The sequence below is a fragment of the Oreochromis niloticus genome, linkage group LG12 (assembly GCF_001858045.2).
Source record: "Oreochromis niloticus isolate F11D_XX linkage group LG12, O_niloticus_UMD_NMBU, whole genome shotgun sequence".
NCBI classification, from domain to species: domain Eukaryota; kingdom Metazoa; phylum Chordata; class Actinopteri; order Cichliformes; family Cichlidae; genus Oreochromis; species Oreochromis niloticus.
This window is the reverse complement of record NC_031977.2, coordinates 2030493-2055725: the sequence shown is the minus strand read 5'-3', so window position 1 is coordinate 2055725 and position 25233 is coordinate 2030493. Positions and strand designations below refer to the sequence as shown.

Below are 25233 nucleotides of genomic sequence, written 5' to 3'. Positions count from 1 at the left end.
CCGGCTTCTGCTCCGCGGCTGCTGAGTGACCCCTCATCTGGGACTCTCCTCAGCTCTTTCTGGGATAGTGGCGCGGCTGCCCCTCTGTTGGTCTTCCTTGGTCTCTTGTGCTCTGAGGGCCTCTGGATGTCTGGAGCCTGGATCTCTTCCATACCTGCTTCATGCCCTGGAGGGCGGGGCTGTGGCTCCCCCACACCCTCTAACAGATCATTACATGAAGGAACCTTTTAAAAACAAGCGCGTCCATGCTCACAGGTGTACACACGGGTGCTCACACACACAAACTACACCCTTTTTGGCTCCTACCTCAAAGCACACTGTGCGCTGTCGATCTTACGTGCTGCACAATAATGTTTAATATTTAGTATTTACTGTTATATTCCCATAGATCATTGTGATGTTGTTTATTCTATTGCTCATTTTCTTCTGCTTGTTTTCTTTTTTCTTTCTCAACAGGTGATCCAGGTGATCGATATATGTATTTTTTGTCTGCTTATTTTGTTGGTTTTTTGCCCTTTTTCCCCGTCCCTCTTCCCCGCTGTTTTTCTTTCCCTCTTTCTTTCTCCCCTTTCTTTTCCCCAGTCAAGTCGGTCCCGTATTCAGCAAGTGAAAATAAAATAAACAATAAAAGGTGAATCAAATAGACCATTACGGCAAGGCTGGGATGGTCCATTTGGTAAAGTAAATCCGTTGGGCATCTTTCTTCACCTTTAGACAATAATTCTGATGGCAAAAGAGCCAAACGAAAAAAATCCATGTTTGTGCTGTTTCTGGTCAGATCGTGCTATGTATAATGCGTGCTGTTTTTAGCAGGCAGTTTGAGGAGCTCTGGGAAGTCCAGCAACAGTTTAGGGTCCTCTCCCTTACTCCAGCTAAGCTGCAGATGTGTGACACAGCACTGTGTTTCTTTATTCAAAGTTCAAATTGATTTGATCAAAGTAACCTGATAGTATGAAGACTACGTATGTTGGTGTGGCCTCAACCGAAGCCTCAGAAAAGAGTACTCCCCCACATACTTGTGCTAAAATATTGAGGTGGTGTTTGGGGAAACCTTCCCACCGAGCTCAGCTTCGGTATTTTTAGACTAAGTAGAGGTCTGAGAAACAACACTCATGATCCCCCACCCTTCTCCCTTTTCCCATCTCTCGTCTCTGGAGGGACTCGTCTGTTCCCTGCTGGATGTTTTTCTTTCTAAGCGGATGAATGTGAGGGTGATGTATAGAGTTTCCTCAATCATGTGGTGTAAATATGGCGTCTGCATCATTAAAGGCTTTATGAACTGTTTTCTATTTTAATGTCTCCACACTGACAGCTAACGGATTCCTCCCAGGTGTCTCCATCTCTGCTCCCATATGTGTGCATATGGAAAAATTGCCCATTCCTTCTGTTTTCTTGTTGAAGTGGAACTATTGCAGTGCTGTATGCACATCCGAGGGCCCGCATGCACAGAATAATTCATTTGATGCTTTGATACGCGATAATGGACCCAGTAAGGTATTATTCATATGCCCCAGATCTCTTTAGAGAGTATGGCTTCTACAAAGTGTCCCACTATCTTCCTGAGTGCCCCCTCCCCTCTTTCAAGACTCTCTCATCATTTATTATTTAAATCCCTCCATAATTCATCCAGCGCCCGCCAATACACCCTTCTTTGCTCATTCTTCATTTAGTGCAAATTAGCACGAGCTCTGAATGTGCATTTGTGGAAAAGTAAGCAAACGGAAAGAAATGGCAGCGGGTCGGTCCGGTGGATACAACTCGATGCTTATTTCCTCAGTCCTGCCTGTGATGTGATGCCATGTGACATATTGAGTCTAATTTGTAGCCTAAAGAAGCAAACAGCTGTGGCCTATTTTGTTTAGCTGTTGTTCGGGTGATGTCACCGTTTGTGGCTCATAAGGCTGCCTTGCTTTTGGCAGTTGGTGTGAAGATGTCAGGAGGATTTTGTTAAGCTGCTGATGAAGAGGACAGGGGTTGTGTAGCCTTTAGATAAGTCTGATAAGTCAACCAAGGCGGGTGTGTGCAGTTTGGAAGACATCTATTAACCAGTGTTACAGATTCACACATACATTGTTACTATATTTACCTATGTTGGACTGTTGGGACGTTCACAGAAGCCACAACAGTTTTAGCCCAGGAGGTTGCTGCCAGCGTATAAACGTGTAGCCTGAGCGCAATGTACGACCACGAAACTGAAACTAACCCGAGCCAGCCTGATGCTGTTGTCGTTTACTAAGCAAACTAATTACTCAAAACTCATTCAGCTGTTTAGCACCCACGATACTTCCTGTTTAGAAAGGGAGCGTGTATAATGAGCTCATCAGCAAAACTAGAAACACTTTTGGACACTGCTGTCATTTTACAGTTAATTTCTGATGGAGCGGCATCAGCGAATGCGCTGCATGCAGTGGTGAACTCACTATATACTGTATATTTTTGGTCTCCACTTAACCGGTTGCAGCAGATGGTTGCCCCTCTCTGTTCTGGAGATCTCTTCCTGTTAAAAGGAGTTCTTCCTCCCCACAGTCCCCGAGTGCTCCTCATTAAGGAGCGTCTGATTGTTGGGTTTTTGCTCGAATGTTGCCGGGTGTTTTTGTTTGAAGCAGCTTGAGGTGACTGTTGCTGTAAACTATAAAATTGTATTTAAAAGTTGAAATGAATACTGAGTAGTATCCAACCCAGGGCTGCACATCAGTTGATTATTGAAGAATGTGAATAATAGTTTAAGGGAATCTTAATGTAATGTGGTATTACAGTGTTGACTGATTGTGCTTCATTTGCTCACTCGCAGAGAAATGAAGAGTCTGCTGTTGTTGTTGTGGTAGTTTCATTTTAATGGAAAGAGACATAATATCGATCAAAAATCCAGAATTTTAAAAAAATTCTGATCAAACTTAAACTTAAATAATAATTTCGGCCTCTGTACTGAAGCACGTGTGTGACTTAACTGCACAGTAGTGCACTGCTGAACTGGGTTCAATATTCATACCTGCTCCTTCCTCCTGTGCAGGTCTCAGCACGTCAGCCTGCGTCCCTGTTTAGACATAACATTACTGCTGAAAAAGCCCACAGTCTCACTGCCTAAATATGCACTGACGTTATATATCTGTTGATCATGCATATTGATAAGAGTTTTGTTTTCTGTGTCCACAGATGCAGTCGGGGAAAATAACCTAGGTAAGTGGAATATTTTGGGAGAATTCAGATACGCTGTGCTGAAAGTTACTGTAAAGATAACAAGTCAAATATCAAACGACTGAAATACTGTGGCTTGGTTTTTCCACTCCTACTGCCAGAGTTAATACTACAGCTAGCAATAATGCTAGTATTAGTACAGTCTAGATACGTGGCATTAATTCACCTTCTACAGCACACATCGTGTTGGACCGTGTAGCTGCCTTAAATAATAATTTTCCATAAAAGTCGTCCAGTTACACTCTTTTCTAGCCTTTGGCATCACATCTGCCTGGTGACACATTTAGTGGCTCACACTCTTCTCCTCATGTTAGTATTATTGGACATTAACTCAGCTCAGACTCATGTACCTGTTTCATGCTTGTTGGGTGGCTCACTGAGATGCCCAGCACTGATCAACATAGTCAGTGTAAAGCTCTGTCACTTTCTCTCTCTGGTGATTTATTTGAGAAAAGGTCGCATTTTATTTTGAAGTGGACATTTACTTAATATTTATGAGAGATGTGAGTTTGCTGTTTTTGAAAGACGTCACATGGACTACAGAAAGAGAGAGTGATGCAGAATGTAGAGTCTTTAACAGCACATGGATTTCTAAATATGCGTTTACTTAAATCAGAGGCAAATGTGCTCAGGTGCCATGTTTAAAAATTACAATTTGAATGGTCATTATGTGACTGAGACATGCACAGAAATACTGACTGATGCAGAGCAGGAAGAGACATCTGAACGTTTGACCGAGCGTTACATCCAAGAATGGAACAGCCACAAAAAACAATAAAACATTTTGTGATTGGGTGTTAATCAAACACTAATTACCTAATTAATTAATGATAAAATGATGGCCTGATTCACATTTTCATTGCCTAATTGTAATGTGATTGGGTGTTAATCAAAGAGTCTGCCACGCTTATATAGCCTGAGGAAAATAAACATTTGAGAATGTGCCGCTCTCCAGGCAAACTGTAACAAGACGTAGACAAGACACTGTGGGAAATGTGAAGCTTAGTCAAAAAACAATGTGGACAATTTTGACTTGTTCTCCTTGACTCTGGACGAGAGCTGAGATGCTGGTGACACGGCCCAGTTGTTCACTTCTGTCAGATATCGAAGAGTTTAACGTTACAGAAGAGCTAGCAGCAATGCTCCAAAAGGAGGATGACAAGGAGTGATTTGGGGAAAAAAAGAAAAACTGCAGATGAAGAATTTGAACTACAAGCAAACTAGCATAGCACTATAAAAATAGAATTAGTTTTTGTTTGAATGTTAAATAATGATAAAATGATGGCCTGATTCACATTTTCCTTGCCTAATTGTAACATGTACTCTTCTATTTCCACTAAGCAGTTTATAAAGAGATAAACTTAATATTGACAGAATGGAGTTCAGCTTATTGGTGCCACAAAGTAAAGGCCAGCAAAGGCCAGCAAAGGCCAGCAAAGGCAGGGTGGGGGGGTGGAGACCAGTGACAGAAGGATGGCAGCAAGAGTGAAGGCGAAACCTGCTGTGATATATGGTCCTAACAAAGAGACGGAGCTGCCAGGGAGAAGGTCTATGCTCATGCAAACGATGGGTGTGGTACAAGAGGAGGCTAGAGATGACGTAAGATGATCCACTGTACAACTTCTAAAGGGACATAAGGCGCAGTGTCGATGAACGGGTCTGTTTTCATACATAAGCCGCATTAAGCGAAACAAAACAGTCTTTACTCAACTCATTCTTCTTGCTTCCTCCACTTCCGTACCATAGATTCATTAATGTTGAATTCTCCTGCAGCTGCTCTATTCCCATGTTGTTGCAGTATATTAATGACTAACCTCGTATTGTGGATGGATTATCTCAGTTGTTCTCCTGACTGAAGTTTGGTCCGTTTACAGCATCCTGCCATGCGATTGCATTTGTCTCTAACCATCGGGAACCCTCACGTTAACTTGTAAAAAAGTTAGCGTTTATCCTCCAGCTTCACTGTGTTTATGCTATGCTAACATAGCTGTGTTGCTAGCGATCACGTAGCACATCATTATATAGCAGCTAGCCCAACTTCAGTAACCCTACAAACGTCACTGCTGTTTAGTTTCCTGTCTTCATTTATGTTGGAAGTGATAGCAGAGCTGTACGTTTGAATTTTTTCAGAAATCTCTCAGTCAGAACATGCTATATCATGTTTAGGTGGAAGCTAGCGAGCTAACTTCCTGCTAACTCCGTTAAATTTCATAAATTCTGTTTTCATGGATGCCTGGATGTTAAACTTAATTGTTACACCTGTTAAAGCAGCAACGCTGATCATTTTATTAAAGATGAAAGAATTTAGACAGTTTTTAACTCTCGGTGATGCCGCAGTGTTCGTTTGACTTTGGGACCTGAAGCCGACAGAGTTTAGGACCCAGATTACTCCGCGAGGCTCCTGACTACGGTAGCCGTAATGCTCTGACAATCCATCAAGCGGTGTGGCTTCGTAGCTTAGCAAAGTCGTACTAAAACATTTTTGACAGATGTTTGAGCGCTGTGTACCACATAAAATTGGTTCGAGGTCAAGTGCGACTTATAGTGTGGAAAATACGGTACATAGAAAATAAACAAATAAAAAAGAACTACATATAGAAAATGAATCAAAAACAATAAAAACACACATAATGTAAAATGCATATACATACCCCCATTAAGCTGTGTCTAAAAATACATAAAATCAAAAAGCAAACACAATAAAATATCTTTTTCAATTTTAGTAACAATGTAAGATGTTTATTGACAGCTACAGTGTAAAGTGTGTAGTGTAAAGTACCAGAAAATAGACATGCCCAAAGCTCAGTTACTTGAGTGATTAGTATCCTGTACTGGTCACATATGCTGTGGGTTTGGACATTACTCCATTTAACTAACTCAGAATTTCAAAACCACCTTTGCATGAGAGGATTCACCATTCATCAGCACCCAGTTACTGGTAAGAAGTACAACATGGGACATCTGTGATTGTAAATCCACAGAAGGTTATGGACATTATACAATGTGTGGTGTGTCAGAGCAGCAGGTACAGGAGAACTCTCTATTTAAATATTAAAAGCGTCACTTCAGACCTCTTCTGTGCAAGCAGGCAGCAAAGTGGAGCTAACTTTAGCACCTGGAGGAGCAGCATTAACACAAAGCAGCTGTATATTCGGTTAGTTGGGTAGGTGAGTTCAGCTTTCCAAATGTAAGAGCACGGCCTTGGTACTGATCAGCCTTCCACATGTGCTCATGAACAGCTGATTATATCCCTGAACTAAGAAGCATGCTGATGATGACATGTGTTCAGTGTCTAAAGGCCTTTAGAGTTGGTTACTGCTATACTTGTGTGTAGTTTGCTAGTAACAGCACCTACTTCCGGGATGCTGTGTCCACACTGCTGCTGTTCAGGAAAAAGCCACAGGCAGAAGTTTGTGGTTGCAGGTTAGCTTTGGTAGGTTTATCAGATTAGATCATGGTTCTAGTTCAAATCCAGCCTTTCAGTAACATTAACCATTTCTTAGAAAGCATGTCTGCGAAAAAAAACCCCACACGAACAGCAATGTTTACTGCCGGTACAAGTTCCCATCACGTCCCCTGAGATTTGCATGCAGGGCTCCTAAAGGCCGAGGTGAGACGCAGCCAGCCCGTTACCTCTTTGTCTCCATGCTGAATCCAGCGAGACCGGCGTCTCCTGGTGTCTCTGCCTTTCTGATTAGAGATCTCCTTGGGGAGTAATGACAGAATTGTGCTCCTGTCAGTTCCTGCTGCTCAGAGTGGGCTAATAGTCATGTTAGCGCATGCAGCATGTCATTAGCTCTGCGCTAGTAGCCCGACGAGGGGCGAGTCTGTCATTTTGAGGCTAAATCACAGGGCGGGTAGGCCGGAGATCACAGTCACAGCGGTTCTCTGTAGCTCCAGTGTTTCCGCCCACCCTCCTCTGGCTCGCTTAATATGCACCGACTTACACATACTGTATTAACTCTGAGGAATTACTGCGACGTGGGCTGGAGAAGGCAAATGGAAGTCAAAGAGAGCCACTCTGATGGCTGCTGATACAGCGATCATTCAATCAAAATCCTAATTTGAAACACACTGCTTATTTCTGACTGTGATTGGATGATTCATGGTTATCACTCGGATGATTAGCAGGCTTGCGTAGCATCTATCAGAGCATGGGCTAATCTGCTTTGATTATTAGCCTCTAAGCCTTCCTTCCATGCTGGGCTTGTCGAGTACGGAGTGATGAGAAATTGCGCTCTCCTCGTGTTTGTATTAATCTATCTGTGCTCACTCGCCAAACTGATAATTGCATCGCCCAGGCTTCAGATCACCCCCTCCCCCGAGGAATGTTTTCCTGTAGCCTTAAACATGCAAACATTCCTTTGCACCCGTGTGTAACGTTCCAGCGTATTAATCAATTTTTACAGAGTAGATAAAATTTGCACATTCTTACCGTGACAAACAGTCTCCACCCAAGTTGGGTTACATTAGTTTCAGGTGTTTGGGTTTGTTCACCCCGAGGGATGCTAGTGTGGTTTGGCTCTTCCCCTTTGCGGTTTCTACTGACCATCAGTGGACGTGTGCACCGTCAAACTTGAAGACAGAGTCTGCTGACGCTTCAGCGTGCAAATCAACAGTCTGTATGGAGCGTCTGTTACATGTATGCATGCCATGGCAGAATGCTTCTATGCACAATAAAAAACTTCTGCACATTTTCCAGCTCATTGGTCACAGTGGGCTTCTAATGCTAAGCACAACTTGCCCCGCAGCTGAAACTTTATGGGGAATAAGCTGAGCATGATATATTAAAAAAAACGTTCGAGCCCGTGGCTCCATAAGAAGATAAGAAGTTGATCTGTTTTTTGATCCACGTGAGGCAGATCTTAGCAAAGCCGTGGGTTGATCCGTGAATCTGTGGGACGAGCTGATAATTGCGAGCGAGCGTGACCGTGTTATACAACACGGGCGCATCTTTACCCGGCGCCGTGACCTTCTCCGCTGAGATTTGCGTCCGCCTAACTTTGCCCTTTTGCTGGGGCATGTTGTGTAAGTGAAGGGGCCACGACATGAATAACATTGGTATTTGTGCAACATCCTGTGCTGAGTGGAGAACTAACTGGAGCAGGAGAATGGCGCTGTTCGGCGAGGTTCACGGCTGTTATTCCTACAGGCCATGAGCGTGAAAGCAGCTAATGACATCTGACAGTTCTGGAGCAAGAAGAGGAGGGCTGGACAGAATGGGGTGGGGGGAGGTTGGGGGGTTAAGAGATAGAGTGGGATGGAGAGGGGGTGGCTGTGGGAGTGTATGGGGGGGTGAGAGAAATAAGGGATGAGCTCGATGTGGACAAAGCAGGGATGAGGGATACGGGAGGGGAAGGGCTAAAGAGGCGAAACTGTTGGGACCTCCTATTGTTAGCCACTGTAGAAGACGGCCTCCCAGTGCCACCACTTTGGGTTTTTACCTCTGTCAGCATGAGATGTCCAAATATTCTAGCCAGATGTCGTCCAGACCTCAGAGCTGAAGGTTGCCGGTCTTTAAATCTTAGATATCCACATCGAGACTCTCCCCTGAGTTCAGGCAATGGCTGCCATTTTAAAATCTGCCTTTGAGGGAATTCCAGAAATGTTCTCAAAGCATCGAACACGCTTACGTCCTCTCAAATATGTTTAGCCCCCCCGCCTCCTCCAAAAATAACCCCAAAAAATCACCAAAGTGAGTTGCCAAACCCCAAAAACAGACAGACAAAAGATTGGGGGTAGAGGTGGGGGGTGAGGATTGGGGCGGTGACAGATGGAGTGGGAGATGAGTTGGGATCCCACTGTAACATGACAGGCCCCAGTCCCACTCGAGCTTCAGCAGCACTGCTTTTGAAGATGGCGTAGCAGGCGCCGTGCTGCCAGACTCACCTGTGAACCCGACACAGCGCAGCGATCTTATTGTCTCACCCTCCTTCAAAATAAAGGTGTGAGGTTTACGTCTGCTCGCTGCTTCGTGGCATTCAGACAGATAGTCTGCATTCAAGTTTCACGGTGGGTGTTGGTGCCCCCAGCTGTTTTGTACAGGCTGCGTGTCAGTGAAGTTTGGGGTGGGGTCTCCACTCTAAACCCCGACTGCAGGTTGTACGTTTGGGCTTGTCTGTATTGGTTTGAGCTATGTGAGCACTTTGAAGCATAATTGTGCTGCTGTACTCTTACAAAGCTGCTACAGAGAACTGTGAAAATCATTTTCAGTCTCCAAAGCAAACGAATTATGTAAACGGGCTTTTGACAGCCTCATACAAATATCTGTACTTTGATCCAAAGCAGTCGTCCACCAGTGGAAAAGAAAGCGCTTCTGGTAAGAGAAAGCAAACATCAAAGGTGGCGCTGGCTGTTTGGCTGTAGATGAGACGATCAGGAGGCGAAGCAGCCCTCAGCACCCTCCTCCCTCAAAGCTGCCGGCCCACATCTATACATTGTGATGGTTGCGGTCACACGCTGCTCTGCAGATTGTTGATATCTGTGAGTGAACAAGTCACCTCATGCTGCTGACTTATCTGGCTCTTTGTCTTCTGAGGGAGAGCTCAGAGGGGCTCTGTGTCTGTGTGTGACCGCCCTCTGCTGGGGGATGGTGGTACTGTCGCAGTACAGCACCTCCATCACCACTGTAGCCTGACGATGATGTGATGGTGCAACAGAATGTTTTGTTTTAACGAGGTAACATCTTTCAGTGCTTTGGTGAAATGATATACACGTGTCCTTTGTTTCCCACTGGGCTTAAAGGCAGCATAAAACCAAAGTCATGCAGCTGCTTGCATGAATTCTGATTTAGGATATTTCACATTCTAGAAGGTGTATTAACAACGGGAACAAGTGACTGTGTGGTTACCAAGGTTACTGCTGTAATGTAAAATATGTTCTGGAAAAAAACCCATTATTCAACATCATTGACATCTGTAAACCACACATTTGTCTGTAAAGCAGTAAATACTACTGCATTTGTCTTAGGCAAGTAATCACATTACTTACTACTGATATATTTATATATGATGGCAGAACAAAATCTGAAACAGAGAATCTGTAATAACTGCTGACAGAGTACAGGGTCGTGATATTACATGTGTTTTATAGCAGAACATACAGTACCCGAGTTTCGCACCGGGAAGGATTAACATGTAATCTTAATGACTTTGCTATTAAATTATTGCCAACTAATCAATACAGAGAGAGAGAGAGGGCGTCGGTCAAACAGTGGTGTGTTGTCACTTTTGGGAAATTGTGCTTGAAACTCAGTGTGGAAAAAATCACGGCATGGGGGAAGTCCCTCCTCCTGTCCTCAATCTTGTGACGAAGGCATGATTTCACCTTCGACCTTTTGTCATGCTGACTTGGCCCACTGTTCCCACAGCTTGAGCATGAAAACTGGTCAATATTCATTTTTTCAAAATAAAAGCTAAATGAAGGAAGAGCAGACTGTTGATTAGGTTTTTGGTTTCATATGGAATAAAAAGATTGAGTGAGCTCTCAGAGATTTTTTGTATTTAAACTTTACAGAGCTAACAGTATTACAGAAACTCTAAGTGTCCCATAAGAAATACTTAAAGTCACCTGAAGGAACAGAACAGAAACAGAGTGATGCAGGACTCATTTTTGCTTCAAATATAAGCTGATAAATATAAAGAGTCACATGTTGTGTTCATAGGCTTGTTCCAAGGGCAGGCACTTTAGAAACCAGTTTCATTTCATGGTGTACTTTTGGTTTTAATTACATAAAAAAAGCAAAAAGTTCATCAAAGATTAACCAACTTGAATCAGTCTGCAGAAATGCAAAGTGCCTTGCTGGATTACATGCAGTCCGCTGTTCCTCTGCATGTCTGTCATTAGCAACATGCAGCTGTCTCGTCGCATATGTTAACATCTGCAGTCCGACCTGACAGCCGTGCTCACACAGTGATGGCACCAAAGGAAACCATGAAGCGTCATATTTATGAGTCATCCTGGGTAATGATTAAGATCAGCCTCCATCAACATGAAGGCCTCTTTTTAAAAGTCTGGGTTACTTTGTTCTCTTAACCGGACTTTTAACAGAAAGTAGAATTACATGAATGAACAGTTTCTCGTATAAACTGACTGTTAGTCATTGAACTTTGATGTTTTAACCTTCCATGTGTTTAATGAAAGGTTGGCATAATGATGGAAACATCCACTCTGACTTCCCAGTGCAGGAATATCTGAATATGTGTGTGAAACAGAGGCCAAAGTGTTGCACTTCACCTTGGTCGAACGTTAAAGGTTCCTCCTGTGTGTAAGGGCACATTGCAGCTCTGATGTTGGATATTTTCTGCTGTGCAGGAGTTTGAGACCATTAAATGCCAACATCAGGGTTTTTGTCTCTGACAATTCAAGAGCTTGTTCTGCAGTCGCTGGTGTGTCCATCCAGCAGTCATACAGAGAGATTTCTATTAAAGCAGAGCTACAGAGAGACCACAGACCAGTGTTTGCTGGGGTTTTGTAATCGGGATCAAAGGAATTCTGGGAAACTGGTCACAGAAGAGGTAGTGGATGAGGCCGGCCAAAGGAGCTATTAATAACACTCGATCTTCAGGTTGGCTGGAGGAAGATCTACACTGAAGGTTACGCTGTTGTTTGACATGCAGCCTCATTTGGACTTGTTAGAGTGAGTGTTAGTGTTACAGCCAGTAATATTACTGTTAGATGGATTTCTGAAAGGCTGTGAGATACTGAGCTCATATCACAGTGTGATTGTTTGGCCTGATGCAAAATGGAGATCCTCCTGGCTGCTTGGTGACAGGCAGATGTTACGCAACCTGCTAGCTTTTTCTTTTTTTATCTTATTTTTTCTTTTGCTACATTTTGGATCCATTATTTGCTTTGTTTTTATATGTTTATATTTAATGTGCAACTACTGAAAACTACTTAAAGAAAAGTTATCCAGCTCAGCAGAGAGTGGTGACTGCAGAGGAACGGACACGCAGCGATGTGGCAACCAGAGCTCGAGGAATGTCAGCAACCTGGAGCAACGACTGGAAAAACACCGAGTTACTCAAAGTGGGAAAGGCCCAAGTTAATGTTATGTGAAAATGTAAAATAAGCGAGAGAAACTGGCTGCTAAACATTTCTTTTAGGTAGATCTGACCTTAAGATGGTCTTTAGAAGCTAATAGTCTGGTCCATTAATGCTTAGACGTCATCATTTCTGTAAGTTTCCTTCTGTAATTTAAATGAAGCGCAGACTTTCAGCTTTCATTCAAAAATATTCCCGTTTAGGAACAACAGCTATTTTTATACATCGTCCGTCTTTTTCAGAAGCCCAAACATAACTGGGAGAACTTGCAGCTTTGGTAACAAATGTGTACCAACATGTAGTTGAAAACCTTTTGTTGTTTAATCCTTTACATTATGGGACTTTATTATTACGGGGATTTTCTTCCCCGTGTTGCTTCCATAAACAGATCCCATGAGATTGTTTATATTAGTATCTACATACACTGATCATGCTAATGTAGATCCAAACAACATAAAATTAGCATGTTTTGTATTTTGCATGCAGCATGCAGCATGCAGCATGCTGTGCTTCATTCAGATTGAATGTGATGAGCCCCACACTGTCCAAACCCCCGACTGCACTCAGAGTTTGACCAGCAGATGAGTCAACCTGTTTTTATATGGATGACATATTTAGAAATGAAGTAAAATAAATTACAAACATAACTAAAGGAAAGAAGACTGACTTTCACTCAGTGAAATCTGGTGACCAGGTCACCTCAGTTTTACTGTATCTGCCTTGTGGGAGTCCAGCGAGAGAGCAGCTGCATGGATCCCTTCATCACCAAACGATTACCCCCAACACTGATTTTAATCATGAATCAAAGTGTTTATTCTACCGGCTTCCACGATTTTTCAGCCTCCTATAGAAAATTAACTACGTGTTACCACATGGTGCTTGGATCATGAACCGTGAGATTTGACTGACCGAAGGTCAGACTGTGACTGTTGTGACTGATTTATATTTAATAAGAAATACAACAAATCATCAGCAGTTCGGCTCTTCTGGCAGTACAATATTACAGTATTAGTAGTACAGTGTTAGAAACCCAGCTGTTGATGATCTGAACATCAGGAAACGTTGACTGTAATCTGACACTGTCCTTATAGAACAGTAAAGCTGAGGTGACTTGTTGGGTTGGTGAAGTTGTTATTGAATACATTGAGTTGGAGACGAAACTGTTATTCAGTCTTTTTTGTTAGGTGTGTGGGTCCAAAATAAAATTGTGTGTAACTCATGAAAATCCCACCCTCGATGTGGTCTCATTCATCTGCAACCAAAGGACGCATGGATTTACCAAAACACAAGAGAAGGATTTGTAAGCGGCTTTTATTTGGTCCTCTGAACATTTATCATTGAGAACAACTTTGCTATTAGGAGAAGTTTGTGAAGGTTTCTGTGCTGGCCTTTAGGCAGGTTTTAGTCTGTAGATCAGAACCTCAAAGCTCTGAAGGGAAAAGAATGAAAGCTAAGTGTTAACAACAGTCAAAAATGAAGCGCTGTGGGTTTGCCTGTCTGCGTTTCAGTGTTTAGCTCAAATGCTAGAATCGATGGATGCTTCCGGTTGCTTAGAGAAATGGTGTGTATGTTTGCAGGAGAGCAAGAGCCGTGCCGCCTGTTTTTCTTGAAGCTCTTTGTCTGAAGAGTGGAGAGGTTTGTGACAGTGTGGAGAGGGGGAAGGGAGCTCAACCAAAGCAATGCCCTTTGTTACCCAAATGTTCAGGGAAATTAAGCAAACAAGCCACAAAACAGCTCATTCCAGCTGACTTTGTACCGCATCAGCATTTAGGTACAGAACTTTGATTTGTTTTCAAAATGTTATGCAGCCTATATGCAAACATACAGTATCACAACTGCATGTTTTATGAGAGGCTAAAATGCTAAGAATTTGTCTTTTTCATCATGTGACGTCGAGGCAAACATCAAACTATGCACAGAGTTTGATGATTTGGTTGTTTAATCTGGTGTCAGAGCTGTGAGAGGAAGCCTGATATCGACATCCTTTAACCCTACACTGCATTGACCCGACGTGTAGTTACAGTTAAAAGGGATTTCATACAGTGTCAGCATAGCCAACAGCTCAGGGCCAGTACAGAGAACAGGACTGCCACATTCTCATATACATGTTATATACATACTCTGTCTTTAGTTTTAGTAAATTGAAGCGTGAGTCTCAAAAAGTCTTTTAGATGTAACATCGTTTTATAGTAAAAGGTTTTATAGCACAGTATGTGATGACAACACTTTGTGTCCTAATGCCGCAGACAAAAGCAGGAAGATGTTCTTTGATTTTAGCTATGCTGTTATGCAGCCGTAGCCAAGGTAACTGCCACATCTGAGTTAGGTGTGTAACCTGGCAACAGACCTGGCATGTAACTACAACAGTTAAGTGTACTGGGATAATGAAGTACCATTATGACAGCGCTGTGATCCTGTGAACATATTGTTTGAAGTGTTGCTGAAGATGATAGTTTTCCTTCATCCAGCTGCTGCCCAACCTGTGCATTGCTTTGCAACCTTGGCTCCTCGTTCACTTTGTATATCAGATCAGTTTTATCTTTGTAGTGCACATAAGCAGCTGACTTGGCGATAGTGGGAAGGAAAAACTCCGATACAGACTCATTAAAGGAAGTGTTTGAGGCTGCTGAACTAAAGAGGAACGCAATACAGGCAGTGCAGAACCTAACTGCATGAGACTTAAACTTGTATTTGCAACAACATAAATACTAAAAACTCTGTAATACTAGAATAGATGCTCTAAAATCTCATTAAAAGCATGTCTGTGTAAAGACTCAGATTGTTATCAAAGACAGTTGATAACAGTAGTAAAGATGATAGAGATATACGAGCTCCTTTCTGATGCACACACACAACGAGCAAGAAAGTGATGTTGCAACCCAAACAAACTTTTTTTTTACTGTAATCAAATCAAAACCACCTCTGGTTTAAATAAATCACTAAATCCTTCATCAAATCACCTGCTCAAGTTTGTAGCTGCACCCATCCACTGTCAGTTTAACACGGCTTCAAAGTTCAAGTTAAATAAGAGCTGTGCACATGCAGACAAACCCTTCTTACTATGTTTATTTATTACTGCTACTTTAACCTCGACTCAGCTCCAGAGATGGGAGACGATGACATGTTTGCTATTTGCCCCATGAGCAAAAGACATGTTACATTTATGTCTCAGCAGTGAGTCTGTGAGGTCTTCAGTAGGCAAAGAGTGAAACTGCATCACGGATGCATCACAAAAGCTACACAACTATCAAAGATGCACATGCGATACAGGGACTTCTAATGTTTTGCATGTCTGTCTGTTCATTTCCACTCAGTGTGATTTGTGTTATATATTTAATCAAATATGACCGTGGTGCCATATTCAATGCCAAGCAGCATAGATATGTGTGGTCTGTTTCAAAGACAGTCTGAACCTCTGAGTGACAGAAAAACCAAAAAATGAATAAATAAGATTTTGCTCATTTAATCTAAAAGCACATTTCTGCTTATTATTATTTATCTGTTTAAGAAAAGAAAAGAGTTTTTATATAAGAATGATCATTTTAAACTGGTAAATGTTGGACTGCTGTACACACACACACACACACACACACACACACACACACACACACTCTCACACACACACACACACACACACTCTCACACACACACACACACACACACACACACACACACACACACACACACACACTCTCACACACACACACACACACAGTGGCCCATCCCAGGTAGCGCCTCCCTCCTCATGACCACAGATAGGGCGCTCGGCGCTGTTTTGTCTCCCATTGACTTCAAGGTTAAAGGCAACATGGCTGATTATGCTGTGGGAGGATAACTGCTAAGGTCAAGGGTGACACATGGTACATCCCTCCCCCACTGCACGGCCCAGGTTTGATTTGTCATCAGTATCGAGCTGATTCCACTTGGGGAGTAAAAATATTGTATACCAACAAAGCCTGTGTCTGTTAGCATTAAAGTTGTTTCTTCCTGCCAAGGAGACGCTGTGTGCTGCTGTGCTTCCTGTGCATAACCTTTGAAAATGTCTCTTAAGCAGGACTATAAAAGTAAATAAAGGGTTGCTATGAGAACAAAGGTTTTATCTTGTCAGCTCCACAAATCTCTGTATGTCAGCAAAAATCTGCATGTGTAAAATTTGCAGGTTCAGGATGGTTTTCTCTCCCTTTGTCCCCTGGTGAGGAATACTCAAACGTGCATGTACAGATATACTGGTCAGGTCCTTCGTACGACACGTACAGACTCTCGTAGTGTAAAGCTACGTTTGCTCACCAGCAGACGACACACTTTTAGGTTTTCTCTCTCTCTTCTTGACAGATTCACTTAGATTTTGTGTTTGTTGCCCAACCACTGCTACTGTAACACACAGATATTCTTACACATTATCAAACTATATATTGATGGAGTCAGTTGATGGAACCACGAATTCTGCTCTCTATGAGAAAATCCTAAAGGAAAAACTTCAGGCATCAGTTTGTTCCCTGCATTGTTCCGAAACACATCCGCACATTCACCTCTGACTAACTGAATGAAGGATTTGGAGTGCTCGCATCAGTGTCTGGACTTGAATCAGACTGAGATGCTTTGCGATGAATTTTATAGGCCGTTCATGCCTGAAAACCCTCCAGCTGGATCAGTCAAAGTTACTTTTTCACACCTTAGAATAACTTAAAATTGAAACTGCATTTTGTTTTTACTCAGGTTATTTCTAATGTTACAATTTGTTTGTTAGGTTCAACAAATATGCAAAGAAATAAATCATTGAGAGGCAAATGCTCCTTTTTGCCTCACAGCTGATCAGCAGATTCTGAAATGCTCAGACCAACAATTATTGCTCTTAAGCAACATGTTCTGATGCTTGAACTTCAGCAGGTCGTCCAGAGAAGAAGAGCTCAGCCCACAGTGGATTTTGGGGCTGATAACGGGAAAGGATGCATTAGGGCTCCTGTGATATTAGGTGTTTGACCACTGTAATCATGAAGTAAAGTGGTCCTATTATTAGGACATCTATAGAAAATTTGGAGAGGCAAATGCAAGAATTATCATTTAAATGCATCTGTAAATATTTTTCTTTTTGCCAAATGTATTAAATACTAAAAACAAATTTTCATTTTAAATGATCGATTACTGTCGCCTGTGCTTTTTCTTTGGATAGCTCCTAACTGCTAACATGGTTTGGTCGACTTCTAAATGGTAGGAAGGCCAACATGCAACACAACAATGGAGCTGGGATGTTGCGGCTCTCACCAAGGTGTTTGGTTAAACTCCTGCTGACCCTGCTAAATGACTCATAATCAGATAATAAATATTTCCACCGTGTTGTGAAATCAGTAAGCAGAACCTTCGCGGCTCCTGGTTAGCATCCTTACTCTAATCCACGTAGCATTAGTGTGGTTTAGAGATCGGACGGCAGCTTTAGCATGAAAACATGTGAAAGGTGGGAATGTGCAGGAACACAAAGTGGCTCTGTGCGCTGCTGTTTGGCTTCCTGCTGTGTTGTAACCAAGCAAGGTGAGAAACCTTAGCTTTAACCTGCTTCCCCTGTTTCGCTGAGCGTTTCATATAGTTAATGTCATTGTGTTTTGCCAGCTTGAACCTGTGTTTATGCTCGGGCATGCACGTCCTCCTCCCAAGTGCCAGAGGCGCAGTTAAAGGGGAGGCTAATTTGGGTGTGAGGGCTGGGAAGAAAGGGCGGGGGCAGCATTGTTGAACGCCAGTGAAAATAGGACTATCATTTCCACTCAGATAACCCCTAGCTGTCATTGGACCACAAGCCAAGCGGTGACCCCGGGGGCTTGAACTCTTGCCGGTCATGTGACCAGGCAGTAAAGTGACCAGTGGTGTTGCTGGTCTCTCTGCGGTCAGAGAGGGGCAGGCTGTCGAGGAAAGAGGTTGGTGGGGGAGAGAACAGAGGAGCGGGGCAGAGAAAGAAACTGAGAGCAATGTGGAGAGCAGGCCCAGTGGCTTTTTCCTTTAGCAGAGTCCATGCTTGAATGGGGTCCAGGCAGACTGGGAGAAGCATGAAATGGATACATGGGAAGGTAAGGAAGGATCGCTTTCTTTTCTGAATGCGTCCCACTTACAGGTAGTTTAACTACATCTGAGTGGAACTGAGAATATATTTGAAATGTATGTATCTCAAACTGCAGTATTGGTTTCTATCTAATATTTTGAGTTTGAATAAAAATGTGATGCATACTGCGTGTGTGCAGGTTGGCAGGATAAGCCCTTTATGCTGTAATTAGTTAATGATTTTCCGGCCGGGCTAATGAGCAGAGAAATCCCAGCTTGTCAGAGCCTCACTGGCTTGCAGCACTTTGTTTATGTGCCTGTTGTGACGTAGCTCCCTGCTGCAGTTGCACACTGCACCTCCATATGTGCTGCTCTCTGGCATGTTGCTTACTTGTTACCTATTTCTTTCTTTTGGCTGTTTTATGCAAATGATGTTGTGTGCTGGGACAAGAGAAAATGTCAAAAACAACAAACTGCTTTTTGGCACTTTTCACACTTTAATTCCACCCACCACACCACCCGGCTGCTCCTCCCTTCCTCCTTCCCTTCCTTGTATTGCAGGAATTTGGAATGGGGTCCTTTCTCACTCTTAATATCAACCCCACGTGAGAGGGTATCTTTTTGGGCTTCTGTCATGCAACGTTTCATCTCGGCTTGGGACAAATTGGACGGACGTCCACAGACACACAGCACTTTCTGGCCCTTCGATTGATGTTTTCCTTTAAGGACTTTGGTTTGGCATGTGGAGGAAGCATGCTACTGTACTGATCCCCTCCCCCTCCTTTAATCCCCTCAGCCTGGTTGGTTTGTGCTCAAGCTGAATTAGGGTTAAATAGCACTGCTGCACCTCAACATGAACACCTTCTGTTTTGCAGTAGTTCTGTGTGTGAGGAGGATTGTATTAAGCCCAAACTAATCATGAGGAAGAGGGAGAAAACAAGCATAAGAGGTTGTTTATGTGGATGAAGGGGACAGAGGCTGTGTGAAGATCAATAGTAACAGTGGGGGGAGGTCAGGGACTCCTGTGACTCAGTAATGCTCACCTATAACACGGCTAAAGACGCTTCTCATTGCAACCACTGCTTTTCCCCTAATTTCACTGTGAGATACCCGCCATCTCTCCCCGGCCTCGTAAAGCCAAACGCCAGCTCCATCGCGCTGTGGATCTTTGCTTTCTTGTTGTTTTGCAAGGGTGTGTTATTTCAACTGCCCCTGCACCCTTCCCCCAGGACAAACACAGACACACACTCAAACAGGAAAAAACTTATCTGATGATTTGCAAATGCAGTTTTTGCCTCTGGGATTATTTACAGAGAGCGACGTGTTTGTTTAGAATGAGGCAAAACTGGCATCCGATTTTTAATGCAGGCAAATTTACAATGTTTTGGCCCCTTCTCTGTGTTATATGGGAGCGGGAGGTCATCCTACTGTCTTTAGGAGGTCCTGTATTTTAATACAGAGCAGATTTAGCTCTTTTATGCTATTGTGTATCGCAAAGCATGGACTGTGAAACTTCCCACATGGTCTGCATCAGGATGAACTGGCAATTTAGACCTGTCATTAAAAAAAAAGAAGCTCAGGGCCAAACAAGCTGAGCTTTACTGCTCTGCAAAACAAATGAGAGAGGAACAAGGTGCAGATCAGCACACACACATCTGTGAGCAGGGAACAGAGAACTGTGACACTACAACAAATCATTCCACCGGTGCATTGCTGGATACTTTTCCACAAAACCTTTTAGAAAAATGTGTCAAATTATCAATATAAGGACTCACAAGTGTTAGCAAATTCCCGAGATGGCACAAACTGTCTGGACATGAGGGAATATAGGAAGAAGTGGGAAAAGGATGAGGAATAATAATGTTTGCTTTAAAAAACAAAGAGCAGGGATCCAACAGGGAAACAAGTCTTAGCAGTTTGTTTGTTTCTATCATGGCTGACTCACATGTAAAACATGTCACCAGGTAATCAACATCAGTCAAATCATCATTAAGTCTGTGTGGCTCAGCGGTCACATGGTGGATGTTTCCATGTACTAAGCAACAACATTTGCACATCGGTCGCACATTTATGGCAACAAAGTTTTTTTTCATCCTTGTTCAACACACAACTCTTTTGACATAAAAAGAAAGAAAATAAGAGCGGCTGAGGGAAACATTCAGTTGGACACGAGTTTCCTGGTTATTCTATGCTGTTCATGGGAGTAATAAATGGGAGCTTGTGAGGTCATTTCAGTTTGGCTTACAATGAATCCTTCTATGAGGAAGCAGCCTGTCAGTGCTGTTTTTGAGCAGCATGAAGCAGCTACATAATAAAGTGTTTCACTTGATAGTGAAACACGGATGTATTCACTCACAACAGCCTTTTTTATTGTTTTGGCACATTGTTAATTTTACACTGGATACATGTTCAAAGATAAAAACAGAGGTGCTGTATTCCTGGTGTTACATTTTTGTGAACCATAAATCAGTAATACGCAGTAATCCTGAAATCTGGTGTTTCGTTTCTGTTTTTACTGCTCGTTCTACAGAAAACTCTGATTTTACCTTTTTTAACACATTTTTGTGGCATTACAGTTTTTCTGTTCATATGTTTCAAACAGGTCAACCTTTCATAATATTCACCATATTACTGGTGACCCAGTAACAGGGTTAGGATTGTTTGTGAATCTGTTACATTTCAAACAAAAAGTCTAAATTATTTTGAAATAACATTTTTTCTGTTAAGTTAAATTCTTAAAGCTCATTAAACCATAGATGGCTTATCAGTAGTTCAGTTGGTAAGTTTTGTTTTTTTTAAGTAGAGTATTGTCAGCCTTTTACTAACATGCATACATGCTTTAAAAAACCTAACACCAGCACACTTTACATGGAGACACAAGACCTTATGTGGAATTAACATTTGCTAAATAAACATTTCAAATCTCCTTTCAGATGAAATCAAAGCTGAGACAATGAGTCAGACTCCTGTGGTCTCTTTCCCACAGAATGTCACAGAGTGGCATTACATGCTCCTGATATTAGCATTACATTAATATGGAGCCTATCTTTGGTGTGGTATTACTCAATGCTAATGATTTAACCTCTGAGTGCGGGTGTATATTATCAAGACAGCAATGTCAACAGGTCAGTATTGTTCTCGCTGATGAGCCCGATCTGCAACTGCATGCACATCACTTTCAAGATTAGCATCACAGTGTCGGCCGCCAGGAATGTCAGATCAGAGTCCCAAAGGGTCTTCGCATGCCTTTAACCTCTGTGAGTGTGGTCATGTACATTCCTGTCATAGTCGCGGGGCACATCCTCCCCTCCTTCGAGCCCCAGGTAGGAGAGATAAGCTCGAGAAGAAAAAGAGATACGAAGAGGAAAATGAGAGGCTGAGGGACGGGAGAGAGGGAGCGTGTCGGCGGCGGAAAAGTACAGCAGATTCCTGCAACCCCCGATCCCTGTCTCAGCTGGGCATGATTGTGATGGAAAGCCTGAGACAAAAACCTGAAGAGAAAACCCTTCATTGGCAAGTACTGCTCTGTCAGCCTCTCAAAAGGCTGCTTTACACTATACATCAGCCTTTGTGTCTGTGGGATGTGGACAAAAGAGAGATTTGGCCACGATACATCTCTGTTCCCAGCATGATGCAGCTCAAAGAGGGTCAAACCTGGGGACCTTCCTGCAGGAATCCACCATTCTGACTGAAAAAGCCCCGTTCGTGCACATTCAGCTCATTTGCTCAGATTCTTTATATTTATTACAGTGAACGTTTCCTGGAACACACGGGGTTCAGTGAGGAGATGCAGGTGATGCTTGTTGAACACTGAACAGGGCTTAAAATGTTTGACTTGCATCTCCTGGTTTGCGTTAAAGTTTGGAATGAAACCCAGGCTGACCCCCGGGAAACAATGCAGCCTTTAATGAGCCCTGGGGGGTTGGGGGTGACTGTGTGTTTGACACAGAGCATTGGGGGTTCTTGCAACCAAGAAGAGAGAGGGAGAGAGAGAGGGTGGAGTTCAAGATGAAGCAGTGCTTTTATGACTCCTTATCGTCACCTCGGGGGGAAATTTATCGTCACCTCGCCTTTTATGACCTTGTGATAGAGTGGTAACCTGAACATTTCTGAAAAGAGCCTTTGAGAGGATGAGAAATATTGCTCTTCAACTGCAGAATGCTTTAATCTCATGCAAAACCTCACTATTACACCAATACGTCTCTTTGTGCCGTGTCACTTTTCTCCACAACGGTTTGTCTGATCAAGCCTCAAACAGAAAACGGTTATTCAGCTGTCATCTCAGTTGTGTGTACATGTGTGGAGATGATGGCAGTTTCTGCCTTCACACTTGGTGTTAAAGTCCAGTGTGATCTTTGCTAGCATGCCAGCATTAGTGTCAAACTACATTCTACATACTGTGTTTCCCATACTGCAACTGCAAGCCACAGCTTTTCCCTGCACCTCCCTCTGCTGGCCCAGTCTCTTCCACCAGGTCAGGAGCACTGAACAGTAGGATCGTGTTGCATTGTAAGCAAAAGATAAAAAAAACACATTTTCACAAACATGTGCATACATTTTTTGTCAGCTTATTATTTTAAGTTTTCCATTTAGTCGTACTAACTAAATAAAGACAAAAAGTCCATCCATCCATAAATGACTGGCCCATCTGCGGCTCGTGGACACACTTGTTGAATCGCTGTCACCTCACACTTATATCATTCCTCTGTAGAGCACCTACACTTTTACCCAAAATCTTAAAATGACTTCTGAGAACGTGGACTTTCTACAAGAGTTCTGAGAACTATGAAAATATTCCTACAGGAGAATAGCACTTTTAGTTTGATTGTTTATCAGAACGAGATTAAAAGCTGAGGTCAGATTGTCTAAGCACTGTCTGGTTTTCCGAAACGCTCTTGTTAAGAATTTTTAGTAGATCTGGAATAAAAGCCAAATAAACAGACAACGAGCCACCAAGATAAAAAGCAAACATCAGCTTCTCTTTATCAGAACATGGCTAATCCACAAAAATGAAAGTTCCTTGTCACAGTTCAAAAGATATGAAATGCTTAATCAAGTTCAAAAATGGTTCTCAGACATTCAAAAACCTTTTTTGTTTGTCCTTCACTCTATCTTCTAATAAAACATGTGGCATAATACTCAACACTATTATCCTTTTAGTTTATTTTTTTTTCTTCTTTTTTCTTATTTTTACTTGAATAGTTTTTTCCTGGAAAGCAATCGGAAACTGGAAGAAACTTTTTTTGTATATATAGAGAAACACAGGACGTATTTGGTTGGTAATGTGAGCAAGCTTTATGATAGAAGGTGTCAGCTTTACAGTTTTACATTTATGGCACTCAGAGTAATTTTTGTTTTTACATGCTTTTACTTTGAAAGGCAGATTTTTTTTCAGTACGTGTTGCTTTTATGTCTCTGTTTTTGCTTTCACTTGAGACCTAAGCCATGTGGGAAGAGTTCAGTCGCATGTCAGAAATGTCAGGGTCAACTATTATATTTAGAAAGTCATGAGTATTTAACTTCGGTCATCTCCTGGCAGAAGGAGGAGCGATACGATGTGACATGGGAGATGACGTGTGTGAAGGTGTGAATCACTCTGTTTTATATGGCGGCCATGCACTTGAAAGAGGGTGAGAGATTTGGCAAATAAGCCTGAATGAAGGCAGCTAATAGCTATTGTGTTTTTAGCTCAGTGAAGGAAGTTGGGTGTTTCACGTGGGGTGGCCAGTGAAATATGTGGTTTCAACGTGTTCTCTGAATGGGCGCTCGGGCTGACAAATGGCTGGCTGAGGAGGTGACGATGCATTTTATGGCGCCACAGTACAGTAGAAGGATTTATTTTCTTTTTCTTAGGTCTGAATTTGTGCTGCTGCTGTTAGAAGAACAACAGTTCGTTGGGTCTTTATTCTTCATGAAGGTGTCACTCTGCTTTATCCTAAAGCTCATCAGCTGTGAAGCTCTTTCTATTCAGACTGAAGTTTGGCTGAACCGCCCATCACTTCACACCTGAGTCGTCTCAGTAAAGTGTATTCAGTTTTTGTATGCAGATGCTTAAAAATACATTCTAAGATTTCATATAGTCGTTCAGCAATCCAAGTTTCAGTGTGGAGCACACACTTGTTTTTGTGTGTGCCGATACTGAGCAGCAGAATAAATTCACTGTGAGAGACTAGAGTCATTGTTTCATGTGTAACGTCACACTAAAAATGGAACAAATAGATATAGCCAAGAATATATATACATACATACACACACACACACACACACACACACACACACACACACACTCTATATATATATATATATATATATATACACACACACACATATATATATGTGTGTATATATATGTGTGTACAGGGAGTGCAGAATTATTAGGCAAATGAGTATTTTGTCCACATTATCTCTTCATGCATGTTGTCTTACTCCAAGCTGTATAGGCTCGAAAGCCCACTACCAATTAAGCATATTAGGTGATGTGCATCTCTGTAATGAGAAGGGGTGTGGTCTAATGACATCAACACCCTATATCAGGTGTGCATAATTATTAGGCAACTTCCTTTCCTTTGGCAAAATGGGTCAAAAGAAGGACTTGACAGGCTCAGAAAAGTTAAAAATAGTGAGATATCTTGCAGAGGGATGCAGCAGTCTTAAAATTGCAAAGCTTCTGAAGCGTGATCATCGAACAATCAAGCGTTTCATTCAAAATGGTCAACAGGGTCGCAAGAAGCGTGTGGAAAAACCAAGGCGCAAAATAACTGCCCATGAACTGAGAAAAGTCAAGCGTGCAGCTGCCAAGATGCCACTTGCCACCAGTTTGGCCATATTTCAGAGCTGCAACATCACTGGAGCGCCCAAAAGCACAAGGTGTGCAATACTCAGAGACATGGCCAAGGTAAGAAAGGCTGAAAGACGACCACCACTGAACAAGACACACAAGCTGAAACGTCAAGACTGGGCCAAGAA

At 42.5% G+C, this 25233-nt stretch overlaps 1 protein-coding gene across 4 annotated transcripts in view; it reads left to right on the top strand.

The window, feature by feature from the left end:
- nr6a1a (nuclear receptor subfamily 6, group A, member 1a) overlaps nt 1–25233 on the top strand; it is a 134584-nt gene that overhangs the window by 78296 nt on the left and 31055 nt on the right. For 3 of the 4 annotated variants that reach the window (XM_005472894.4, XM_005472895.4, XM_005472893.4), the window contains exon 3: nt 3154–3177. In XM_005472894.4, coding sequence (XP_005472951.1) covers nt 3154–3177 — 24 coding nt within the window. Of the gene's footprint in view, nt 1–3153; nt 3178–18041; nt 18297–25233 lie in introns of those variants that run through there. The other variant, XM_005472896.4, reaches the window with a different exon arrangement.